Genomic DNA, 20,819 nt, shown 5'->3' on the forward strand with positions numbered 1-20,819 from the left:
GTATTGCAAAGTAATGCGCGAATCATGCGACAGCAGTTGCAAGTTTGCAAGTGCAGTATTAATGTGAGGAGGTGGTTCATGCTGGGGGCTGCTGCTCCGGGCAGTTGAGTGTCTTGCGGCGGCCTCATTGGGGCGGCGCTCCTTGCCGAGAGCAGGCTGGGTGGGCCCACCTGGGCAGGCCCGGGCGCTATGGGACACATTCCAACACCCAACTTCGCATCTTCCCAACCATTGATACCAACCGCTGTCTTCAGCTCGCCGATGCATTCTGCTCTAAAGACTACTGGAGAAGATGTACATGTCACTCGGCGCATCCTCATCGCCGCCTCAGTGCATATGTCTCATCAACCTCACGGAAACTCACACTCATTCCGCGGTGCGCACGTCAAGAAAGCTCAGTACACAGCAAACACTTCATATTACTACTATCTAATCCCACTTCTCTATGCCAGGCAGCAGATAAGATAGGCCCCAACGACAAAACGATACAGCAGCTCTCCAACATTCCCCTCCTCAAACATCTTGATACACTTCGCAACCCCCCAATGCCGGATCAGACGCAAACGCCTCGAAAACATCCTCACCGACATTCAAGAACAAGTTGAGCCCGTTCTTATACCAAGCATTACCAACCGGCTCACCATTGGGCACGGCCTCTGTCAAGACAAAGAGGTTAGGTATGGAGGACGACGGGATATAAAAGGACGGGCTGAGCGGTCCAAGACGAAACTTCTCGTAACCCAAGTGCGCGACCGAGCTAAAGATAAGGTGTTCGTCACCACCTTTGAACGCAAAGGTGCGCGAAGGGCTGTCTTTGAAAGTCGCGTCGTAGGTGATTGCATGCATTGCGTTGTCGTCGTACTGACCGAGGGTCTCCGTGACCTTGATGGCGAGGTTGATGGGATCTGTGGCGTTGTCGGGCTTGCTCTCGGCATCAGGAGAGATCATGACATTGACGTATGGGGACCCCAGTAGTCCGTCGCGTACGCCTAGTAGCCAGCGGAAGCTGCTCGACAGATGTAGATCGACTGGCGGCCGTTGGACACGACCGCGAGCCCGATTGAGACAGGCCCAGAAGAAGCCAATCAGCACTGCCTGATCGGTCAGGCGCATTGAACCTTTAGACTGTAGTTCTTTGACCTTGTGCTCGACCTCCGTGGCTGGTATGTGCAAGAGGTAGTTGTATATGGTCTCCGGTTCTAGCGTCTGCGTGGCACCTGAGCTATTTGGCTTCAGTGTACGGCGGTACGGGCCTCGTGTGGGAAGTTCCTGAGCTTTTTTAAGGAGCGCAGGGCCATATTCCTCTAGGTCGATCTCAGCAAGTTGCTCGCTGAAAATCTCTGGCTGCCATGATGGCGGGTTCTGGGGCCTATCGTTTTCGCCGTGGAACATTTGCCCGTAGTTCACCGACCAGCTTTCTAGAAACTTTGCCGCCGTATAACCGTCAGCCAGGCCATGTTCAAAGTCGATGCCAAGACTGAATCCACCGCATGCGAACGCCGTGAACTGGACCTGAATGCCAGGAGGCTGAGGGGAGGGCGCCGGAAACAGGGCTCGGACAGAGGAGGGTGTGTAGTCCCATAAGAGTGTCGACTCGTTCAGAGGAGCAGGTGGAAGTAAGCTGCGAATGCGCGACTTCGTGCTCGCTTCAATGAACGATACCGCCTTGTCGCTGGAACTACCCCAGCTGACAGTGGTTCGCTGGTACTCTTGATCGCCCTGCTCCGCATTTGGTGTTGCGCCAGTTTCCAAAGTTCCAACAAAACGTGGGTAGATATCAAGTGTTTTGGAGAGACTCGCAGTAAGGCGCGCTACGAGGTCTTGCGGCAGCTGCTTCGGTTTCTTGAAGAGGTATATCGTTGGTACCGTACGACGGTAGGCGTACCATGCATCCAAGATTGGCAAATTCGCAGACTGTCGTGATAACTTCTCGTAGCCCTGGGGCCAGATCTCGTGTACTTTGACAATGTCGACTTTCATTTTTGCGTATGACGAAATTTGATAGAACGATTACACTCCGCCAATAGAGCAAGATGAGATAATGACAGATAATCCCAGTAATGATTAAGAGATACCACAATTACCAACGTTGTGGGTGTTGGCCCTTGCGCGGTGAGAACAGTCGCCAATTCCCCGTATGCCCCGATGACGTCCGGCTTGCTCTGTACTTCACGGATTTATCCCGAATATCCCATGCGACAATGAAAACTATCGGGCCAGTTGAAAAGATGACCCTAAACGCCGTATCACATTAGGTTCAACTTCCAGATCATGCGCCGCAAGAAAGAACCTGTGAGAACTTGCAACTACCCGGACGTCCACTTGATCACGTGACAGTGATCTATCCCAGGTCAACAACAACATCCCGGTGTCGTCATCGATGAACGCGCAACGTTTTATCCATAGTTTCGGGTCGTGAAAGAGTTCGACTCGATGCAAAGGCAGCATCGCGATGGCGGGTTAGCGATGTTTAAGCCGGGAGCCTACGTAGTCGTCCGTCCACGCCTGATTACCTTTTGCAACAAATAGCAATATATGCCTAAGCCTACCTCTTGACGCTTCTCTTTCTTGTCTCATTGATATTCACAACCACGATACCCATCACCCGCCTTTTCATAATGCCGCTCTACTACACAGACACCACGCCCACGAACGGCATTCCGGACATGAACGGCGTGCCTTCAGATGCTCCTCCACAACCTAAATCTGATGATATGTCGAATGCGATAGCGATAGTTGGCATCAGCTGCAAGTTCGGAGGGTCAGCATCCAACCTCGATGGTCTATGGCACACATTATCCAGCGGCGAGAGCTGCTGGTCGCCAGTTCCCAAGAGTCGCTTCGACATTAGCAAGACATCGCATCCCGACTCTCAGCGGACAGACAGTGTAAGTGTCCTCAAGCACCTCAAAACCATGGGTAGTAGCTGATTATGTACGTGAAGCTTCATGTAAAGGGCGGCTTCTTCATCGAGGACGATTTGACAGAGTTCGACGCGCCTTTCTTCAACCTGACGGCGGAGGTCGCAAAGTCCATGGACCCGCAGCTGAGACTGATGTTGGAAGGAGTATACAATGCGACTGAGAGTGGTAAGCTAGCAACCCGATTCCCCTGAATCGCTGTCTTGCCAGAGCTAACAGAATGACAGCGGGTCTTCCCATCGAGAAGCTTTCCGGCTCGAACACCTCCGTGTATTCTGCAACCTTCGGCAGAGACTATGCCGAGATGTTGATGAAAGATGCGGACTCAATGCCCACATCTCTCGTCACTGGAAACGGTCCAGCCATGTTCGCCAACCGTGTTTCACATTTCTACAACCTGATGGGACCCAGTGTCACCGTCGACACGGGATGTTCAGGTGGTCTAGTAGCCCTGCACATGGGTGTCAACAGCATCCGGAATCAGGAATCAGAAGTTTCCATTATTGGAGCCTCCAACGCAATATTGAACCAAGACTTCTACATCGCCATCTCGAATCTGGGTCTTCTACACGAAGATGGAAAATGCTATTCCATGGATCATCGTTTCGGTGGTTACGGCAGGGGCGAGGGTATGGCCGTATTAGTTTTGAAGAAGTACTCCGCGGCAGTCAGGGATGGCGACCACATCCACGCTTTGATCCGCGAGTCTGCTGTCAATCAGGACGGCAGAACCGGAACGATAACGTCTCCCTCCATGGACGCGCAACAGCAGCTCATCAAGCAATGCTATAGCCGGGCAGGAATCGACCTCTCATCAACAGGCTACGTGGAGGCCCACGGCACAGGAACCGGGGGTGACGCTATTGAAGCCGAGGCCTTAGCATTGACCTTCGGTAACTCAAGAGAGAAGTTTGACCCCATCTGGGTCGGCTCTGTCAAGAGTAACATCGGCCACACTGAACCTGTTAGCGGGCTAGCAGCAGTCATCAAAGCAGCTCTCATACTACGCCACAAGCAAATACCTGCAAACCCTACCTTCGAGAAAGCCAATCCGAACATACCACTAGAGGATTGGAAGCTTCAGGTACCGACAGAGCTGACGCCATGGCCAAAGGACAAGCCGTTCAGGGTATCTGTCAACAACTTTGGTTATGGTGGAACCAATGCACATGTCATCCTCGATGCGCCCCCGAGCCCTGGCGAACAACGTCGCTTCGCACTCCAGAATGGCAACGGCGAGATCGCCAATGGACATGCGAGCACCAACGGACACGCCAGCACTAATGGACATGCCGACACCAACGGGCACCCAAATACCAATGGCCATGCCCTCAGCAACGGCCATGCGAGCAATGGGGTTGATCAACCTTCCGACAGCTCCACCGACCCGTCGTCTCTAGTCTACATGTTGAGCGCCAAAGAAGAAGCCGGCGCAGTCACACGATGCAAAGACCTAGCAAAGTATATCCGCAACGCCCTGCAGGAGGGTAATGCCCCAGCGCCCAACGATCTAGCCTACACGCTTTCCGAGCGCAGATCGAGGTTCCCATGGACCGTCGCCGTCAAGGCCCGCAGTCTAGAGCAACTAGCCGATGCTCTCGAAGACAGCCGCTTGAAGCCGACCCGCGCATCGTCTGCGCCAGTCCGTATAGGCTATGTCTTCAACGGTCAGGGTGCACAATGGTACGCCATGGGCCGTGAGCTCATGACCTCATCTGAGGTGTTCAGCTCATCTATCGATCAAGCTGAGGCCCACTTGCGAGAATTTGGTGCGCTTTGGTCGTTGAGAGAAGAGCTCTCGCGTGATGCGAAGACTACCAAGGTCGCGGAGATTGAGCTTAGTCAACCGCTCAGTGTCGTTGTTCAGCTGTGCTTGGTTGACTTGCTGCGGTCCTGGAATGTTGTTCCTTCCGCTGTCGTCAGTCACTCGAGTGGTGAGATTGCGGCAGCATACGCGGCGGGCGTGCTTTCGTTCAAGGAAGCTGTTGGCGTCGTATATCACCGTGGACGACTTGCTAAGAAGTATCAGAAGATCACAAAACTATCGGGCGGCATGATGGCCGTTGGTCTCGGTGCTGAAGAAGCCCGAGAGTACCTGACTGATCTCTCTTCTGATGGTAAGGTGGTAGTCGCCTGTGTCAACAGTCCATCCAGTGTCACGATCTCTGGTGACATGGACGCCCTGGAAGAAGTCGCAGATCGTTTGGCAGAAGATGATGTCTTCGCACGGAAGCTGAAGGTCCCTCTCGCCTATCACTCTCATCACATGGAGCATATGGCGGAGGAGTACCAGAGTTGCCTCGAGGAACTTCTAGGACCAATCACAGAAGGCGAGCTCGACGTCGCTTTTGCATCTCCAGTGACGGGTGGCATTGTCACTTCACGTTCCACTTTTGAGGCTGCACACTGGGTGCGCAATCTCACTAGTCCCGTCCTGTTCTCAAACGCGTTGGAAGCGTTGATCTTGGATTCGACAAAGCCTGAGGGTGAAGCGCCAACACCGAATCGCCAGGTCTCCGTCTTCTTGGAAATTGGAGCGCACGACACCTTGTCAGGTCCCGTCAGACAAACGCTCGGCGAGACACGCATGCCGTACCTCTCTTGTCTGAAGCGACCTTTAAATGCGATTGACACCGTGCAAGACGTCGTCTGTGCCCTTGTGGCGCGAGGCTACTCTGTCCATCTCACAGCTGTGAACAAACCCCAGTCGAACATCTCACATCAGTCAAAGTATATCCATGACCTCCCGGAATATCCTTGGAACCATCAGACCTCCTACAAGATCGAGCCAAGGGCTTCTGAAGAGCATCGATACAAGCGCTTCAAGCCCCATGAGTTGCTTGGTAGAGCCATTCCTGGATCGAATCCTTTGACTCCGACCTGGCGCAACTTCCTCAGGACAAATGACATTCCTTGGCTAGTCGACCATCAATTGGAATCAAGTGTGGTCCTTCCTGGCGCAGGATATGTGTCAATGGCCATCGAAGCAATGCGCCTTCTCAAGAGCAAGCCTGACCAAGAGGTACCTCAGTTGCAGTATCATTTGCGAGATGTGGACATCATCAATGCTCTCATTATACCACAAACGTCGAGTGCCTCGAACAGAGGAACAGAGATCCAGTTCTCGCTCCGTCCTTGCAACGACAAGGACCTGGACAACGCTGGTTGGTACGAATTTGAGTTGTGGTCGGTCAGCGCCAAGCACGCTTGGATACAGCACTGCAAGGGCTGCATCACAGCTAGATCAGACCACGGCGTGCATTTACTAGAGGATGTCAGGGCTTCTCTTGGCTCTGTACTGTCCCACCAAAAGGACACCAAGGAGATCGAGCCCGAGAACCTGTACCAAAGGTTGCGAGATTCGGGCTTCCACCACGGACCAACATTCCAGAACATTGTTGGGAGTCGCGTTCTTCGTGAACGATCGGAGACCGAATTCTCTATCGCTCCAGCGGCCTTTGAACGCGAACAGCAATACGTAATACACCCAACGACACTGGACTCGATCTTCCAATGCTGTTACGCGACCCTACCCGCCGACCTGACGAAGGATGCAATGTTCATACCTCGCTCGATCCGGAAGGTGATCGTGCCTTCCCAGCTCGGTACGCATGCGGACCAGCGGTTGCTCGCAAGCCTGGACTGCCTGTCATCAGGCACCAAAGGTTCAATCTTCACAGGCTCAGTGTTTCCCACAGGAGATGATGCGCACCAAACGGGATCATTCGAGATGCAGAACTTCCGTCTCCAGCGTGTTACCCAGGCGGCTACGCATGCGCAAGATGCGAAGTCAGCGCATCCCGCGATCCATTCCAAGAGCCGATGGGAACTCGACATCCACTACGCTATCCCAGATGATATCAAAGACTCGATGAGGATTCCCCTAACCCAGTCTGAACTCGACTTTGCACAGGACGTCCGCGAAATATCTTACCACCATATTTCCCGAACTCTGGAGCAGCTGGGACCGAAGGCGGACGACCAATGGACTTGGTATCACAAGAGGTTCTACGAGTGGATGAACTCCATCATCCTGTCGGCCGACAAAGGTACACTCATGTCAGGGAGTGATCAATGGTCTACGAGGAACAAGGCTTCTATCGAGGAGCTCTGTAATCGAGTGGCCCAAACCAACGCATCCGGAGAGTTGGTCGAGCGCGTTGGAAGCCATCTGTGTGACATCGTGCAAGGCAAGTTGACACCTTTGGAGTTGATGATGGAAGACGGACTCTTGAATCGATACTACGAGCAGCTTCCGCAGCTTTGCAACGGCTCTTACAAGCATCTCCGAAAGATTGTCGAGCTTTACTCTGTTGTGGACTCCGGAGCCAAAGTCATCGAGATCGGTGGCGGAACTGGCGGAGCAACATCCGTGGTTCTGGATGCTTTCGCTGCGCGATCAGGACAGGAGTCAGACGCTTCGCTACTGGGCCAATACGACTTTACAGATATCTCTTCAGGATTCTTTGGCGCAGCAAAGACCAAGTTTGCCACTTGGGAAGACAAGATGAACTACTCCAAGCTCGACATTGAGCAAGATCCGATCGAGCAGGGTTTCGCAGCCCATAGTTACGATCTTGTAGTTGCTTCACATGTGCTCCATGCGACACCGAGCCTGGAGCGTACCTTGTCGAATGTCAGAAGGCTGCTGCGACCAGGAGGCCAGCTAGTCTTGCTCGAAGGGAGCCAGGATTCGCTCGATGTCCAGTTGATATTTGGAACCGTTGAGAGATGGTGGTTGAGCGAAGAGCCTGAACGCCAAACATGCCCTTATGTCAACCTAGGAGTATGGGACAAGGCTCTGAAAGCAGCAGGCTTCTCTGGCGTCGAGTTCGAGATTGGAGACTGCGAAAACCCTGAAGTCCAGTTTACCAGCACCATCTTGTCGCACGCCAAAACCCAGGATCCAATGTATCCGTCTTCAATTTCCATTGTCGTACCGTCAGCTTCAGAACCTCAAGCCTGGTTGGATCAAGTATCAGGGACCGTGCAGCACGTTACTGGCTCAGCTCCCTCGGTGGAGACTCTCGATGAAGTTGAGGCAGACAGTGACCGTCTGCTTATCATGGCGCTAGACCATGACACACCTTTCATCGATACCATGGATTGCGGTGCATTTGAAAAGCTCCGAAGTCTCCTTCTTCGGTCCAAGGGCATTCTTTGGCTGAGCTTTGGTGGAGCTGTCGACGGTGAAGATCCACGCTTTGCGCAGGTGACTGGTCTCTTGAGAACTCTACGACGCGAAGATCCAAGCACACGATATGTTCGGTTGGCATGCGAGCCACCCCAACAATCATTGCCAACCGAGACCATCCTGATGCTTGCGCATGTGTTCAAGCAATGCTTTGACTACAGCACATCTGAGAACGTCAATATTGATTGGGAATATTCCGCCAAAGACCAGAACCTGTACGTTCCCCGCATCTATCCAGATTTTGAACAGGATCGGGCTGTCAGCGGAGGCGCAAAACCTCTTCAGCTGCAGGAGTTCAGCTACTCCGGCAAATCACTCGTCCTGCAACCATCAGGCAGCGGTACATCTGGCGCAGAGTCCTGCTTTGTGGATACGTCTGATGCGGTGGATGATCTGCCGAGTGGATTTGTTGAGATCGAACCGAAAGCCTTTGGGCTGAACATTGTAGGGGCGAGTGAAGACAACGAGTCGGTTGCACATGAGAGCAGCGGTATCATCAGGAGCCTTGGCCCGGACACACGAGACTCTGGACTTCGCGTTGGAGATCGAGTGTGCGGCATCTTCAAAGGACCTATCAGCAACGCCGGTCGCGCTCATTGGACCAACGTCGTCAAGGTTTCCGACAAGCTTACATGGGAGGAAGCCGCGTCCACCCCATATGCATACTCCACCGCTTGCTTAGCCTTGCGCGAAATCGCAAGACTTCAGAAGCATGAGCGAGTGTTGTTACACTTTGGTACGGCAGGTGTGGGCCAGGCTGCTCTTGCACTGGCGGAGAACATCGGAGCCGAGATCTTCGTCACTTGTGGAACAGACGAAGGGCGTCGAGTTCTGCTGGAAGATTACAACATCGCTCCCAGCCATATCCTGCAGGATGAAGCCGCCTCTCTCGTTTCTGCTATCATGTCTCAGACAAACAGCGAGGGAGTTGATGTGACGCTGAGCTCAGTTACTGGGCCGTTGCTCAAGGCATCCTGGGAGTGCACTGCACCATTTGGTCGCTTTGTGCAGATCTGTAAGGCTGATACCGAGAAGGCAAAGCATCTTGACATGTCGCCCTTTGGCCGCGGAGTGTCTATGACTGGTCTTGATACCCTCCAGTACAGCGAGATGAGAGGCGCCATGTTCCACAGGGCATTGGCGAACTCCATCGAATTGTTGCAGCACAAAGAGGCGAGACCCGCGACACCAATCAAGGTTTTCAAGCTGGCCGAGATCCATGAAGCGCTCCAGTATGTCCGAGGTGGGAGCTACATGGGTAGTGCTGTGATCCTGCCACAGCCAGGTGACGAGGTTCATGTCGTCCCGAAGGCTGAAACATTGCTTGGCCTAGACGCTCCAGACTCTACCTTCATGATCGTTGGAGGTCTTGGAGGCATCGGACTTGCCACCGCTTCGTGGATGTTGGAACATGAGGCCAAGAACCTTTTGATCGTCTCCCGCAATGCTGTCGCTCATCCAAAGGGGCTGGCGTTGATTGAACAAGGGCAAGAGCACGGTTGCAACGTTCATCTTCGCAACTGCGACATTGCCGACGAAGGAGCTGTCCGTAGTCTCCTCGCAGACGTGAAGGCAGAGTTACCTCCGATCCGTGGAGTTCTTCAGATTGCTGCAATCCTTGACGATACTGTCTTTGAAAGCATGACCTTTGAGCAGTGGCAGAAGGCCATTGGCCCTAAGGTCACCGGCACATGGGCCCTTCATAACAACCTGCCTGACCTCCAATTCTTCATTACGACCTCTTCCGCCACTGCAGTTCTCGGCAACGTGTCACAGAGCAACTATACCGCTGGCGGTACGTTCCAGGACGCGATTGCGCGCTACCGCACTGCCCTTGGCCTGCCCGCCGTGACAATTGATCTTGGTCCTATTGACGATGTCGGATATGTCGCACAAGGAGGCGATGTGGTGAAGAACCGCGTGGAGAAGGCCCTTGGCATGAAATGTCTTCCGATTGCCCATGTATTGCGACTGTTCGAGGATGCAATCAGGAACCCAAATCGACGCCGGGCCGAAAACAGTCAGATCATTACGTGTATCACTGGATACAGCAAGTTGGTTGACGATCCAGCGGTGAAGAAAGACCGTCGATTGGGAACCCTTCGACTGGGCGATGATACCACGACAGAAGCCTCAGCTCAGGGACAGTCTGAGTCTTCCAAGAACATCGATGGATTGATATCTCAGTTATCGGCACTGTCGGCGGGTGACAGCAAAGCGAAGGAAGTCGTCACAGACCTGCTAGTAGCCAAGGTTGCCGACTTGTTCAATCTGGAGACGAGCGCCATCGACACCGCTGATGCGCTCACAAGCATCGGCGTCGACTCCCTGGTTGCTGTGGACTTCCGGAACTGGTTGGGTAGCGTTGTCAAAGCTAAAGTCAGTATCTTTGAGATTCTGCAGACACCGTCGCTAGGCGAGTTCGCTGGCTTGGTTGCAGAGAGGAAAGGATAGGCGCACAGCCTTTCATTCTGGATTTGATTGCGCGTAGAACAGGGGCGTTTATTGTTTCGTATAAATCTTCTTGTATGATGTGGTTAGCTAGTTACCTAGTCAATTACTTACGATCTGAGGACTCGGGCTTCATCATGCGCGTCACGTGCCGACTGCAAATTTCCGACTTGACAGATTTCTATGCTGCGCGAGGCAGAGTTCACGTGTAGCAGGCGGAGTGCTCCTCAATCGCGTGATGTGATGCTGCCGGTGCGTGTCGGGATGGAGGGACAAAGTTTCGCGTCTGGGGGCGCGTGTGGTAGCGGCGTGGTGCTTGGCGGGGCGATGCCGGACGTTGAACTCGCTTCCCCGACGACTTTTTTTGAGAGCGGGTATCGTTGGGCATCTTATCTCTAGCTCCCGTTCTTCACTGCTCGGTACCGCAATTGCCTTGCGCTGTTGCTCCCTCTCACACCTGTCAATTGTCCATTTCTGCTTTGCTTGAAATCCTCGACCATGACGCCATCACCTTCCGAAGCCGCCGCAAAGGTTGCGCAAGTCGCTGCCGGCACCAACTCGTCCGCAAAGGTGTACAAGAGGGAGTCCAACACAGCTAGGGTCCTGGGTGCAGGTACATCGGCCGTTCTCGAGTCAATATAGCATATCTGACATGCACAGGATGTGCGGGAATCGCAGAACTCATGGTCTTCCACCCGGTCGACACGACGGCGAAGCGGTTGATGAGCAACATTGGCAAGGTGCGACATGTGGACCATACAATACCCCGACGGCGTCTGACTCGAACACATGTAGATCGAGAACGCAGCACATCTCAACAAGGTCGTCTTCAGAGACGCAGCCGGCGCGTCAGTCTCTGGGCGATTCTTCTCACTGTTCCCCGGTCTCGGATATGCCGCCGCATACAAGGTGCGTGGAAAAGTGCAAGCACACAGGAACTCGGACTGACAGGGACAGATCCTCCAACGAGTATACAAGTTCGGCGGACAGCCCTTCGTACGCGACTACCTCGCCCACAACCACGGTGACAGCTTCGACCGCGCATTCGGCAAGGGCAACGGCAAGGCTATCATGCACGCGACTGCCGGTTCCATAATCGGTATCGGTGAGATTGTCCTCCTGCCATTGGATGTTCTCAAGATCAAGCGACAAACCAACCCTGAGGCTTTCCGAGGCCGTGGGCTGTTCAAGATCATCTCCGACGAAGGGCTCGGGCTGTACCGTGGTTGGGGATGGACGGCAGCACGTAACGCTCCAGGGTCATTCGCAGTATGTACACCACTCTGCTTACAGCTATCCGAATACTAACACACCCCCAGCTCTTCGGTGGTTCCGCTGTCGCCAAGGAGTACTTCTACAAACTCACCGACTACAACTCGGCCTCATGGTCGCAAAACTTTGTCGCCTCCATCGCCGGAGCCAGCGCATCGCTTGTCGTCTCTGCCCCTCTCGATGTCATCAAGACGCGTATCCAGAACAGGAACTTTGAGAACCCCGAGAGCGGCTTCAGGATCGTGTCCAACATGATGAAGCACGAGGGTCCCACGTCCTTCTTCAAGGGACTGACGCCCAAGCTGCTCATGACAGGACCCAAGCTGGTCTTCTCCTTCTGGTTGGCCCAAACACTGATCCCTGCTTTCGGCAAAATAATGTAATATGTAGCGATGAACTTGTCCTGATGTCTGTACTATATGGGGGTTTCGGGTTACTGTGCTTTAGAGCTGGCAGGTTGGGCTACGTCAAAGGCAACGACGTACGACGGACCGCACACTGCTGCAAACGAATGACACATTCTCCATTCCATGATCAGTTGGGTGAAAGCTACTTGTAATCGATGGCGGTGATGCGTGCCATGGCTGGGTGACTGGGGCGGTGGACCCTGGCGGCTGTCACGTGGGTGCACTGATGGCACCCACCTGGCACTGTACATGATGATGCGTGATCTGCGACTGTCTGGCACTGCAGTGGGCAACAAGACAGAGCAGAGTCATACGTCAGACGGCGTACGGGCGCCTCACTGGACAAAGCTAGGCGGCAGATAAGCAGGCGTGAATGTGATGTTGATGGCGCGACAAGCTACGGCAACTTGTGACCACGGATTTGGGCCTGGCTGAATGCCAAGCTATTCACATCTGGTATCCGCGCATTGCACCCCATCACCCTCTACTTAACACCGTCAGCCTCGACGACCCGCGATACCCCACAACGACTGCCTCTGACCACCCCCAACTTGCATCTCTTAGTCTCTTCCCTCTTTCCACCCCCGCAACACCGCCATCATGAACCCTGAGTGGTACGTAACCTCCGCGCGACGCCCACCGCCACAGGCCGGGGAACAGCGCCGCCAGATCTGGGGGTGCGACTGTGCTAACGTGAAGACCCGCAGAGTTACTTTTTCCCATCGACGACAGCCCTGGTGCTGCCCGTCGTGCCATGCAAGGCTCCCGCTGACGGCTCGGTTCGACAGATACGACTACCTCTTCAAGCTCCTCCTCATCGGTGACTCTGGTGTCGGAAAGTCGTGCCTGCTCCTCCGTTTCGCCGACGACACATACACCGAGAGCTACATCTCGACCATCGGTGTCGACTTTGTGCGTTGTCCCGCGCACCTGCAGCCCCGGTCGGCGATAATCTAACAAGCCCCAGAAAATCCGAACAATCGAGCTCGATGGCAAGACGGTGAAGCTACAGATTGTGCGTACACTGCATATGCAGCGTCTAGGCGTGAGTGCTGACAGTCATCGCAGTGGGATACCGCCGGCCAGGAGCGCTTCCGAACCATCACATCTTCGTACTACCGCGGCGCCCACGGCATCTGCGTCGTCTACGATGTCACCGACATGGACTCTTTCAACAACGTAAAGCAGTGGCTGCAGGAGATTGACCGATACGCAACCGAGGGCGTCAACAAGCTGTTGGTCGGCAACAAGTCCGATATGGCGGACAAGAAGGTTGTCGAGTACACCGTAGCAAAGGTACCATCATCTCGCTAACCCCAGAGCACGCACGCCATCTAACAGCTCAAACAGGAGTTCGCAGACAGCCTTGGCATCCCCTTCCTCGAGACCTCCGCAAAGAGCGCCACCAACGTCGAGCAAGCTTTCCTGACCATGGCCCGCCAGATCAAGGAGCGCATGGGTACCACAACCGCCAACACCAAGCCCACAGTCCCTATCGGCCAGGGCCAGGGTGTCCAAAACGGATCCGGCGGTGGTTGCTGCTAGAGAAAGAGGAAGAGTTGTTATGTGTCGGAGAACGGACCGGTGTCTACGGATAAGCAATGCACGGCGTGGGTGTTTGAGCTCCCGCCTTTACGCCATGCGAGGGTTGGTGCAGTACTACGATAATGCTCACTGATACATGACCGCCATGTCTCCCATTCGTCACCATCTCCACGTTTCCATCCCGAAGTTGTGCGCTAGCATGGCGACATCCGATCGCATAGAATGGGGGCTCTCGTTTGGATTTCTGGGATGTGCTGGTGTCTACATTACAATTTGTGGTGGCCACTAGGTCTCTTCCCTTCGGTGTCTCAGGTGTTCTTTAATATGGGCAATCAGACTTCATCTCCTAGATCTTTGATGCCTGTTCCACAAACACAAACTTGCGCTTTAGTGATGTGAAGACGCCAGCTCAGCCACCACACGACTGATGGATAAGGTTCAACAACAGCTTCGATGCTAACGTCCTACTTATCAAGATCTCTGCGTGATATTGTGACAACTGATTTGCGCCCTTGATGCGCCCTTTGACATGTATGGATGCCGAGTACCCTTCGCTCCTTCCCGCATCCGGTAAAATGCAGGCGCTGACGTATGACGCGAAACTCGACTAGGCCCCAGGCCTCCAGGCAGCACTAAACACTCCGGTCCGTCATGGCTTCGGAAAAGCAATCATAACCAGAGCCTCTTCTCTTCTTTTTTCCTTCTACAAAACTTCTGGCCTTCCTAATGTCTTAGAGTCCAGGTGTACCAACTCCGCCACGCTCATAATACCCACCCTATCCTGAACCTCGGAGCATGTCTGTTCGTGATGCGCCTGTCAAAGCGGCACAATGGCTCGGCCGCGAACTGGGACTCGCGACAATGAAGCATGCTGGAAAAGACGTCTACATCCTCATTCTGGCACGGTACATCCGTCTGTTTGCATACGGGAGCGTGGCACTTATCCTCGCACTCTTCTTCCAAGAGCAAGGATTCTCAGATGAACAGATCGGACTCTTCATGTCGTTGACGTTGCTCGGCGATGTAGTCATCAGCCTCCTCCTCACACTTGTCGCGGATACGCTAGGACGGCGCCGAACATTACTCCTTGGGGCTGTGTCCATGGCAATATCCGGCGCTGTTTTCGCAACAACAAGCAACTATGTGGCTTTGCTTCTAGCAGCCATCGTCGGTGTCATCAGTCCTAGTGGGAACGAGATCGGGCCGTTCAGAGCTGTGGAGGAGTCGACGTTAGCGCACCTGGTAGCCGAGGACAAGAGGTCGGACGTGTATACTTGGTATGTCGTCTTGGCTGTACTGGGCACGTCAACGGGGTTGGCAGTTGGTGGTGTTGCGGTCGACAACCTGCAGGCTATCGAGGGTTGGACGGATCTGGATGCGTATCGCGCCATCTTCTGGATTTACACTGGGGTCGGGTGTGTCAAGGCGCTGATGACTCTGTTCCTGAGCCAGAGATGCGAGCACAGCGACTGGAACGATGAACGGAACAAGCCTGCTGCATCAGTTGAGACCGAGCCGTTGCTGAACAATGACGAAACAGAGAATCGAGATACTGCAACTCGAGACGCAGCCCCCAAGAAGCCTAAGAAGTTTTGGCATTCCTTAAGCAAGATCTCCAAGTCGAGTCGCATTGTTCTCATCAAACTCTGCAGCTTGTTCTTCCTGGATTCATTGGGCTCGGGAATGGTCCCCTTTAGTTTGATCAACTACTACATGGAACGTAAATTTGATCTACCAAAAGGGAAGCTCGGTGGCATCATGTCTGCAACATGGTAAGTCACAATCTTATCAAAGCATGCCTTGAACCACACGCTTACGAACATACAGGTTTGTGTCGACACTTGGAAACGTCTTTGCCTCGAGCCTGGCCAAACGTCTCGGCTTAATTCAAGCAATGGTATTCACTCATCTGCCTTCTTCTATATTCCTCGCGCTACTGCCTGTGCCGTCGGGACTAGCTTTAACCATCTGCCTGCTCGTTGGCCGCTCTGTGCTCAACTCTATGGATCAGGCACCTCGATCAGCTTTCCTCTCGATTGTGGTCTTACCAGAAGAGCGAACAGCTGTTATGGGCGTAGTTAACATACTCAAGACACTATCCCAAAGCAGTGGACCAAGTCTTACTGGTGTACTTGCTGGAAACGATCATTTCTGGGTTGCTTTTGTTGCAGCTGGTAGCTTGAAAGCGACATATGACTTGTTGCTTCTCGCATTCTTTGGCGGGAGGGTGCAGCCGCGGAGTGAAGGACCGGAAGCAATAACTGGCATAGAGGAGGATGACACTATTGACGAGCCCGCGAATGGACATAGGACTACTTGATGTAGCTTGCGCGGACTTGAAGACATAAACAAGAAACACAACTAGACCAATACCCTCTTGATGCAGATACAATAGATTTCACAGCTTCTAGAATGTTCAACATGCCGTTTGACGCTACACCGCCAGGTACGGGTGAAAGCCGAAGGCGCTACCTCGGTAAACTCCTTCTTGGGCTTACTTGTACGATTTCTTGCGTACACTGGCAACAACTTCCGACATCACAGCTATCAGCAATTCACTACGGCGCGGTCGCTATTGCCGATTTTCGGTGTGGCTGACCTAGCCATGCACATAGTATGCGCGAGTACTCCAGCTCAACGGTCAGCTTGTCGGCCGCCGCTCCGATCGTGAACACCCACGCTCTGGCCAAGGACAGGCCAGCTGGGCATGCACCAGGCGTGCCACGAGACCATGTGAACGAAGAATTACCCGAGCCACCAGCATCCGTCTCTGTCTTCCTAACCCATAGCAAGAAGGTCGCATATGGGACGACCCAATCACGTCCGCGCACGGCCGCAGGAGATGAAAGCTCCACCTGTCTGCACGCGACCCAGACCCTGGCTTGCATGGTTCGCCGCTACAGCCACGCTTACCCGAAAGCCATGCTAGACCCCGCAAAATTTTATGCTTAAAGACCGCCTCATGTCCTACCACCCAATGTCACGGTAGCAGTTTCCCCGGATTTCTCTTTACTTTTGTCCTGGTTCGAGAGTGTGTGGAGCAGCGTTGCAGCACCCCACTATCGTTCCCAAAGCAGCCCAGCCCTGGCCGGATCGCCATCGGCCCGACTTTCTCTGTTTGCAAGAAGTAGAGTTGACGGAAGAGAGCAATCATGGCGGAAGAGAAGGAGATTCAGCCCACTACCGCGCCCCCGTTCGAGCATTATGGAGAACATGAGGAGTCCGATCACAAGCGCGCTGCTAATAAGCTTGTCGACGATGCGCGGCTTGCCACGGACAACGAACGCAAGATGACGCTGATGCAGGGTATCAAACTCTATCCCAAGGCGATTGGATGGTCTGTCCTTATCAGCACGTGTATCGTCATGGAAGGCTACGATGTCTGCCTGCTGAACAACTTCTTCGGATTCCCGCAGTTCAAGCAAAAGTACGGCGAGCAGCTTCCGGACGGGTCTTGGGAGATTCCAGCGCCATGGCAGGCGGGTCTGTCGAACGGAGTCATTGTTGGCGAGATCATCGGTCTTTTCCTCAATGGATGGATCAGTGAGGCTATCGGATACCGCTATACTGTCATGGGATGCTTGCTTCTGATCATTGGGTTCACCACCATCTTCTTCACGGCTCAGACGGTGGTACACTTGCTGATTGCGGAGATTCTCTGTGGTATCCCCTGGGGTGTCTTCCAAACACTTACCATCACATACGCTTGCGAGGTCTGCCCTGTTGCTCTGCGTGGATACTGTAAGTCTACCAAGCTCTACTTTCACATACACAAGCTTACATCAATTAGTGACCACCTACGTCAACTTCTGCTGGGGTCTTGGTCAAGTCATCGGTATCGGCGTCATCCGCTCCATGGTCGACCGTGATGACGAATGGTCATACCGCATCCCCTACGCCCTCCAATGGATGTGGCCCGTCCCCCTCATCATCGGTGTCTTCCTAGCGCCCGAGTCGCCATGGTGGCTAGTCCGTAAAGGAAGAATCGAAGACGCGAAGAAATCCCTGCTTCGACTCACCAGCTTGGACCGAGAAACTGATTTCGATGCCGACGAAACGGTGGCCATGATGGTGCACACCACCGCCCTCGAAGAGAAGATCACCCAGGGAGCCAGCTACTGGGACTGCTTCAAGGGTACCGATTTGCGTCGTACGGAGATTGTCTGCATGGCCTGGGCGATGCAGAACTTGAGTGGAAACGCTTTCTCGGGTTACTCTTCCTACTTCCTCCAACAGGCCGGTCTACCCGCATCGACTTCGTATGACTTCGCAATGGGTCAGTACGGTATTAACATGGCCGGTGTCTTTGGCGCTTGGTACCTCATGAAGGTCGGTTTCGGACGCCGAACACTCTACCTAGGTGGTCTTTGTGGACTATGCGTTATGCTCTTCGTCATGGGTTTCCTTGGCCTGGTACCAGCCTCCCAGCGGGAGAAGGGCGCCATGGCTACCGGAGCTATGATGATCGTATGGGCTATGTTCTACCAGTTGACCGTCGGCACCGTATGCTACTCTCTCGTTGCTGAGCTTTCAACCCGCCGCCTCGCTATCAAGACCGTGGTCCTCGGCCGCAACCTCTACAACGTAATCGGCATCATCACCTCCGTCCTCACACCCTACATGCTCAACCCCGGAGCCTGGAACTGGTACGTCACTCCCTCACTCCCTTCCTTTCCTTCTTCCCTCTGCTAACCACACCCCAGGGGCAACTACGCCGGATTCTTCTGGGCCGGCTCCTGCTTCCTAAGTATCATCTACACCTACTTCCGCCTACCCGAACCCAAGGGCCGCTCTTTCGCTGAACTTGATCTCCTCTTCGAGAAGCGCGTCAGCGCGCGCAAGTTTGCAAGCACGACTGTCGATGTGTTTGAGGACAGCCATATCCAAGGGACTGCTGCTTTTGATCGCTATGAAGAGAAAGTTGATGCTGCTGTGAGAACCGAATCTGTTGCTGTTGGTGTTTCGAAGGTTTAATGACAAGAAGATTTAGGGTGTATATGTGTTGAGTGGGAAGATGTTGCATGTATGAGCGCATGATGTGCATGTTTTGCTGTATGATGGTTTGATGGGGATTTGGTATCATTTTAATCGAACTTCTTATCATGAAAGACTCCACGATTGCATCTATGTGGTAGAGCAATAGAATGCAATGCAATGCAGGCGCGAGCGTTTATGCACGTTCTTCGAGGTACAGTAGCTGATTGGACCTTCCATGTAAGGGTGCTGCGAGGGCGGGGCATTGTGCCGCGGACATACATACCCTCTCTTTTCTGTAATCCTCTGGTTTCTTTCAACACGTCCGTCTCACGTTTCTCAACTATGTTGCAACTCGACCCTGACTTCATCCGTATGGACGCCGAAGCTGAAAGAGCCAAGGGTTTTGTGAGATGCAAGTTCAACGAACAGATCGACTCGATACCAATGTACAGTCCCTCACATTCACTGGAATCAATATCTCTGCTAATCGACAGCCACATATAGATACAATGCCTCCCCTTCAGAACGCCAAAGAGCAGTAGAAGCCGCAACTGCTGCGCGAAAATCATGTCGCGAACTAGCTAGCGAGTTCCACGCCGTCCTACCAAGAGAGCTTCGAAACATGATATACGCCTACATCGTCGGCCCGACAGCTCAGCCTCAAACTACACCGGAATATAGCGGAATGTGGTGGCGTGTCGAGTGCGGCAAGAGCATACGCATTGGCTGGTTAGACTCGCAATGGGGCGAGGGTATTGAAGCACTCGACATCTGCGGTGAAAGTCTACACATGCAACCCAAATGCTGGGCTATGGATCCAGCATACTTTGGAGCGCACGCAGCCCAAGAGCTTACAGAAACTTACTACAGTATCAACAGTTTCTACATCACGTCTGCCCAGGAGATGAGCAACCTGTTCCGCGCCGATCCCTTCAAGCTCGGAATGAAGCCGTATCAGTTTATCCGCAAGTTCACGCTGGTGCTCAACTTCTCCGGAACTGGAATGCAAAGCGAGGACGAAGTGGCGGCTCTTCACAATAACCTCCAGGACCTCCAGCTACTACCTCCGAAACGTAAACACGAAATTTGCATTCGCCTCGAGACAGCTTTCCAAATTGGAGAAATCAAACTTGGTGGGTATCGATATCGTCATCCCTACGACATGGAAGATGAGCGGGTTATGCTCAATATCCTCGAGTCGATCAGACGGCCCGTGTATGATCTCTTACACAGGAGGAAGTCGGTCAGGGTGTTCCAGGCAAATTTAGAGGACTGGTGTACACCACGCCAAAAGACAATTGAGGATGTAGGAGTAAGGTATTTGACATCTGCTGAAAGAGTGAAAGGCAACTGGAGGCCGCCTTGTCAATTCTTCAGCATGACGGAAGAGGAGTGGCGAAAGGTATGCGGTTTGCTAATCATCACGCGAGTGTCTGCATGGGTGAGGCTAATGAGTGATAGGAGAAAGAAGAGGATGCAGATGGGGACCCAGCCCGGCATTACGTTCTCCGTCCGCCTAATCTTGCAAGCGACAAGGATAAGCACAACACGAACGAAGACAGCGAGGAAGACGAGGAGGCAACAGATGAAGAAAGCGACGAAGACGAGGAGGCAACAGATGAAGAAGAAGGACCAGAAAACGAGAGCGACGACGCGGATTTCTTGTTCAATCGGGACCAGACTCTAGACACGGAAACCAAGCTCAAGGTGCGCGAAGCGCTGAAAACCCGATGGCAGGAATCAGGCGCTCTTGATCACTTTTGGCACAGCGGCGACCGTGAAGGGCCTTTCGGACTCCAGAAACAGAAATCACGATACTCATCGCGGGATCTGCAGTATGAAGACTTCGTGTAGCTATACTACACAGCAGGATATTATTTGAGCGGGCTACAAAGCTCTAATCAACACAGAAACACACATTCACCACACCACAAGCGCACAGCATTCCATCAATCAACCAAAGAACGAATTAGATTAAGTAACTAACCATGTGCACAAAACGCAGCAGTCGCTCAGACCCAATCCTCCCTACTACACAGCCAGCACCAAGAC

The 20,819-nt window shown here is 53.4% G+C and overlaps 7 protein-coding genes across 7 annotated transcripts; 6 read left to right on the forward strand and 1 right to left on the reverse strand.

Moving 5' to 3' along the window:
- Nucleotides 1-513: 513 nt before the first annotated feature.
- On the reverse strand, nt 514-1,980 carry J4E84_002428 (uncharacterized protein; the record flags this gene model as incomplete). Its single annotated transcript, XM_049385053.1, has 1 exon — nt 514-1,980. The coding sequence occupies one exon, from the start codon at nt 1,978-1,980 to the stop codon at nt 514-516; it is 1,467 nt and encodes a 488-aa protein (XP_049247076.1).
- Nucleotides 1,981-2,618: 638 nt separating this feature from the next.
- Nucleotides 2,619-10,569, forward strand: J4E84_002429 (Type I Iterative PKS; the record flags this gene model as incomplete). Its single annotated transcript, XM_049385054.1, has 3 exons — nt 2,619-2,888; nt 2,957-3,089; nt 3,149-10,569. 3 exons carry the CDS (start codon nt 2,619-2,621, stop codon nt 10,567-10,569), a joined length of 7,824 nt encoding a protein of 2,607 aa, XP_049247077.1.
- A 495-nt stretch (nt 10,570-11,064) lies between these two features.
- Nucleotides 11,065-12,221, forward strand: J4E84_002430 (uncharacterized protein; the record flags this gene model as incomplete). The annotated part of the gene is made up of 5 exons (XM_049385055.1): nt 11,065-11,179; nt 11,227-11,306; nt 11,362-11,475; nt 11,524-11,835; nt 11,886-12,221. The coding sequence occupies 5 exons, from the start codon at nt 11,065-11,067 to the stop codon at nt 12,219-12,221; spliced, it is 957 nt and encodes a 318-aa protein (XP_049247078.1).
- A 624-nt stretch (nt 12,222-12,845) lies between these two features.
- YPT1 (GTP-binding protein of the rab) lies at nt 12,846-13,790 on the forward strand (the record flags this gene model as incomplete). The annotated part of the gene is made up of 5 exons (XM_049385056.1): nt 12,846-12,859; nt 13,007-13,157; nt 13,213-13,260; nt 13,314-13,541; nt 13,596-13,790. 5 exons carry the CDS (start codon nt 12,846-12,848, stop codon nt 13,788-13,790), a joined length of 636 nt encoding a protein of 211 aa, XP_049247079.1.
- A 795-nt stretch (nt 13,791-14,585) lies between these two features.
- Nucleotides 14,586-16,110, forward strand: J4E84_002432 (uncharacterized protein; the record flags this gene model as incomplete). Its single annotated transcript, XM_049385057.1, has 2 exons — nt 14,586-15,562; nt 15,618-16,110. The coding sequence occupies 2 exons, from the start codon at nt 14,586-14,588 to the stop codon at nt 16,108-16,110; spliced, it is 1,470 nt and encodes a 489-aa protein (XP_049247080.1).
- An 832-nt stretch (nt 16,111-16,942) lies between these two features.
- On the forward strand, nt 16,943-18,764 carry J4E84_002433 (uncharacterized protein; the record flags this gene model as incomplete). The annotated part of the gene is made up of 3 exons (XM_049385058.1): nt 16,943-17,531; nt 17,581-18,436; nt 18,494-18,764. 3 exons carry the CDS (start codon nt 16,943-16,945, stop codon nt 18,762-18,764), a joined length of 1,716 nt encoding a protein of 571 aa, XP_049247081.1.
- Nucleotides 18,765-19,109: 345 nt separating this feature from the next.
- Nucleotides 19,110-20,621, forward strand: J4E84_002434 (uncharacterized protein; the record flags this gene model as incomplete). Its single annotated transcript, XM_049385059.1, has 3 exons — nt 19,110-19,213; nt 19,272-20,073; nt 20,229-20,621. The coding sequence occupies 3 exons, from the start codon at nt 19,110-19,112 to the stop codon at nt 20,619-20,621; spliced, it is 1,299 nt and encodes a 432-aa protein (XP_049247082.1).
- Between the last annotated feature and the right edge of the window lie 198 nt (nt 20,622-20,819).

Source organism: Alternaria hordeiaustralica, assembly GCF_023758085.1.
Source record: "Alternaria hordeiaustralica strain BMP 2776 chromosome Unknown scaffold_3, whole genome shotgun sequence".
NCBI classification, from domain to species: domain Eukaryota; kingdom Fungi; phylum Ascomycota; class Dothideomycetes; order Pleosporales; family Pleosporaceae; genus Alternaria; species Alternaria hordeiaustralica.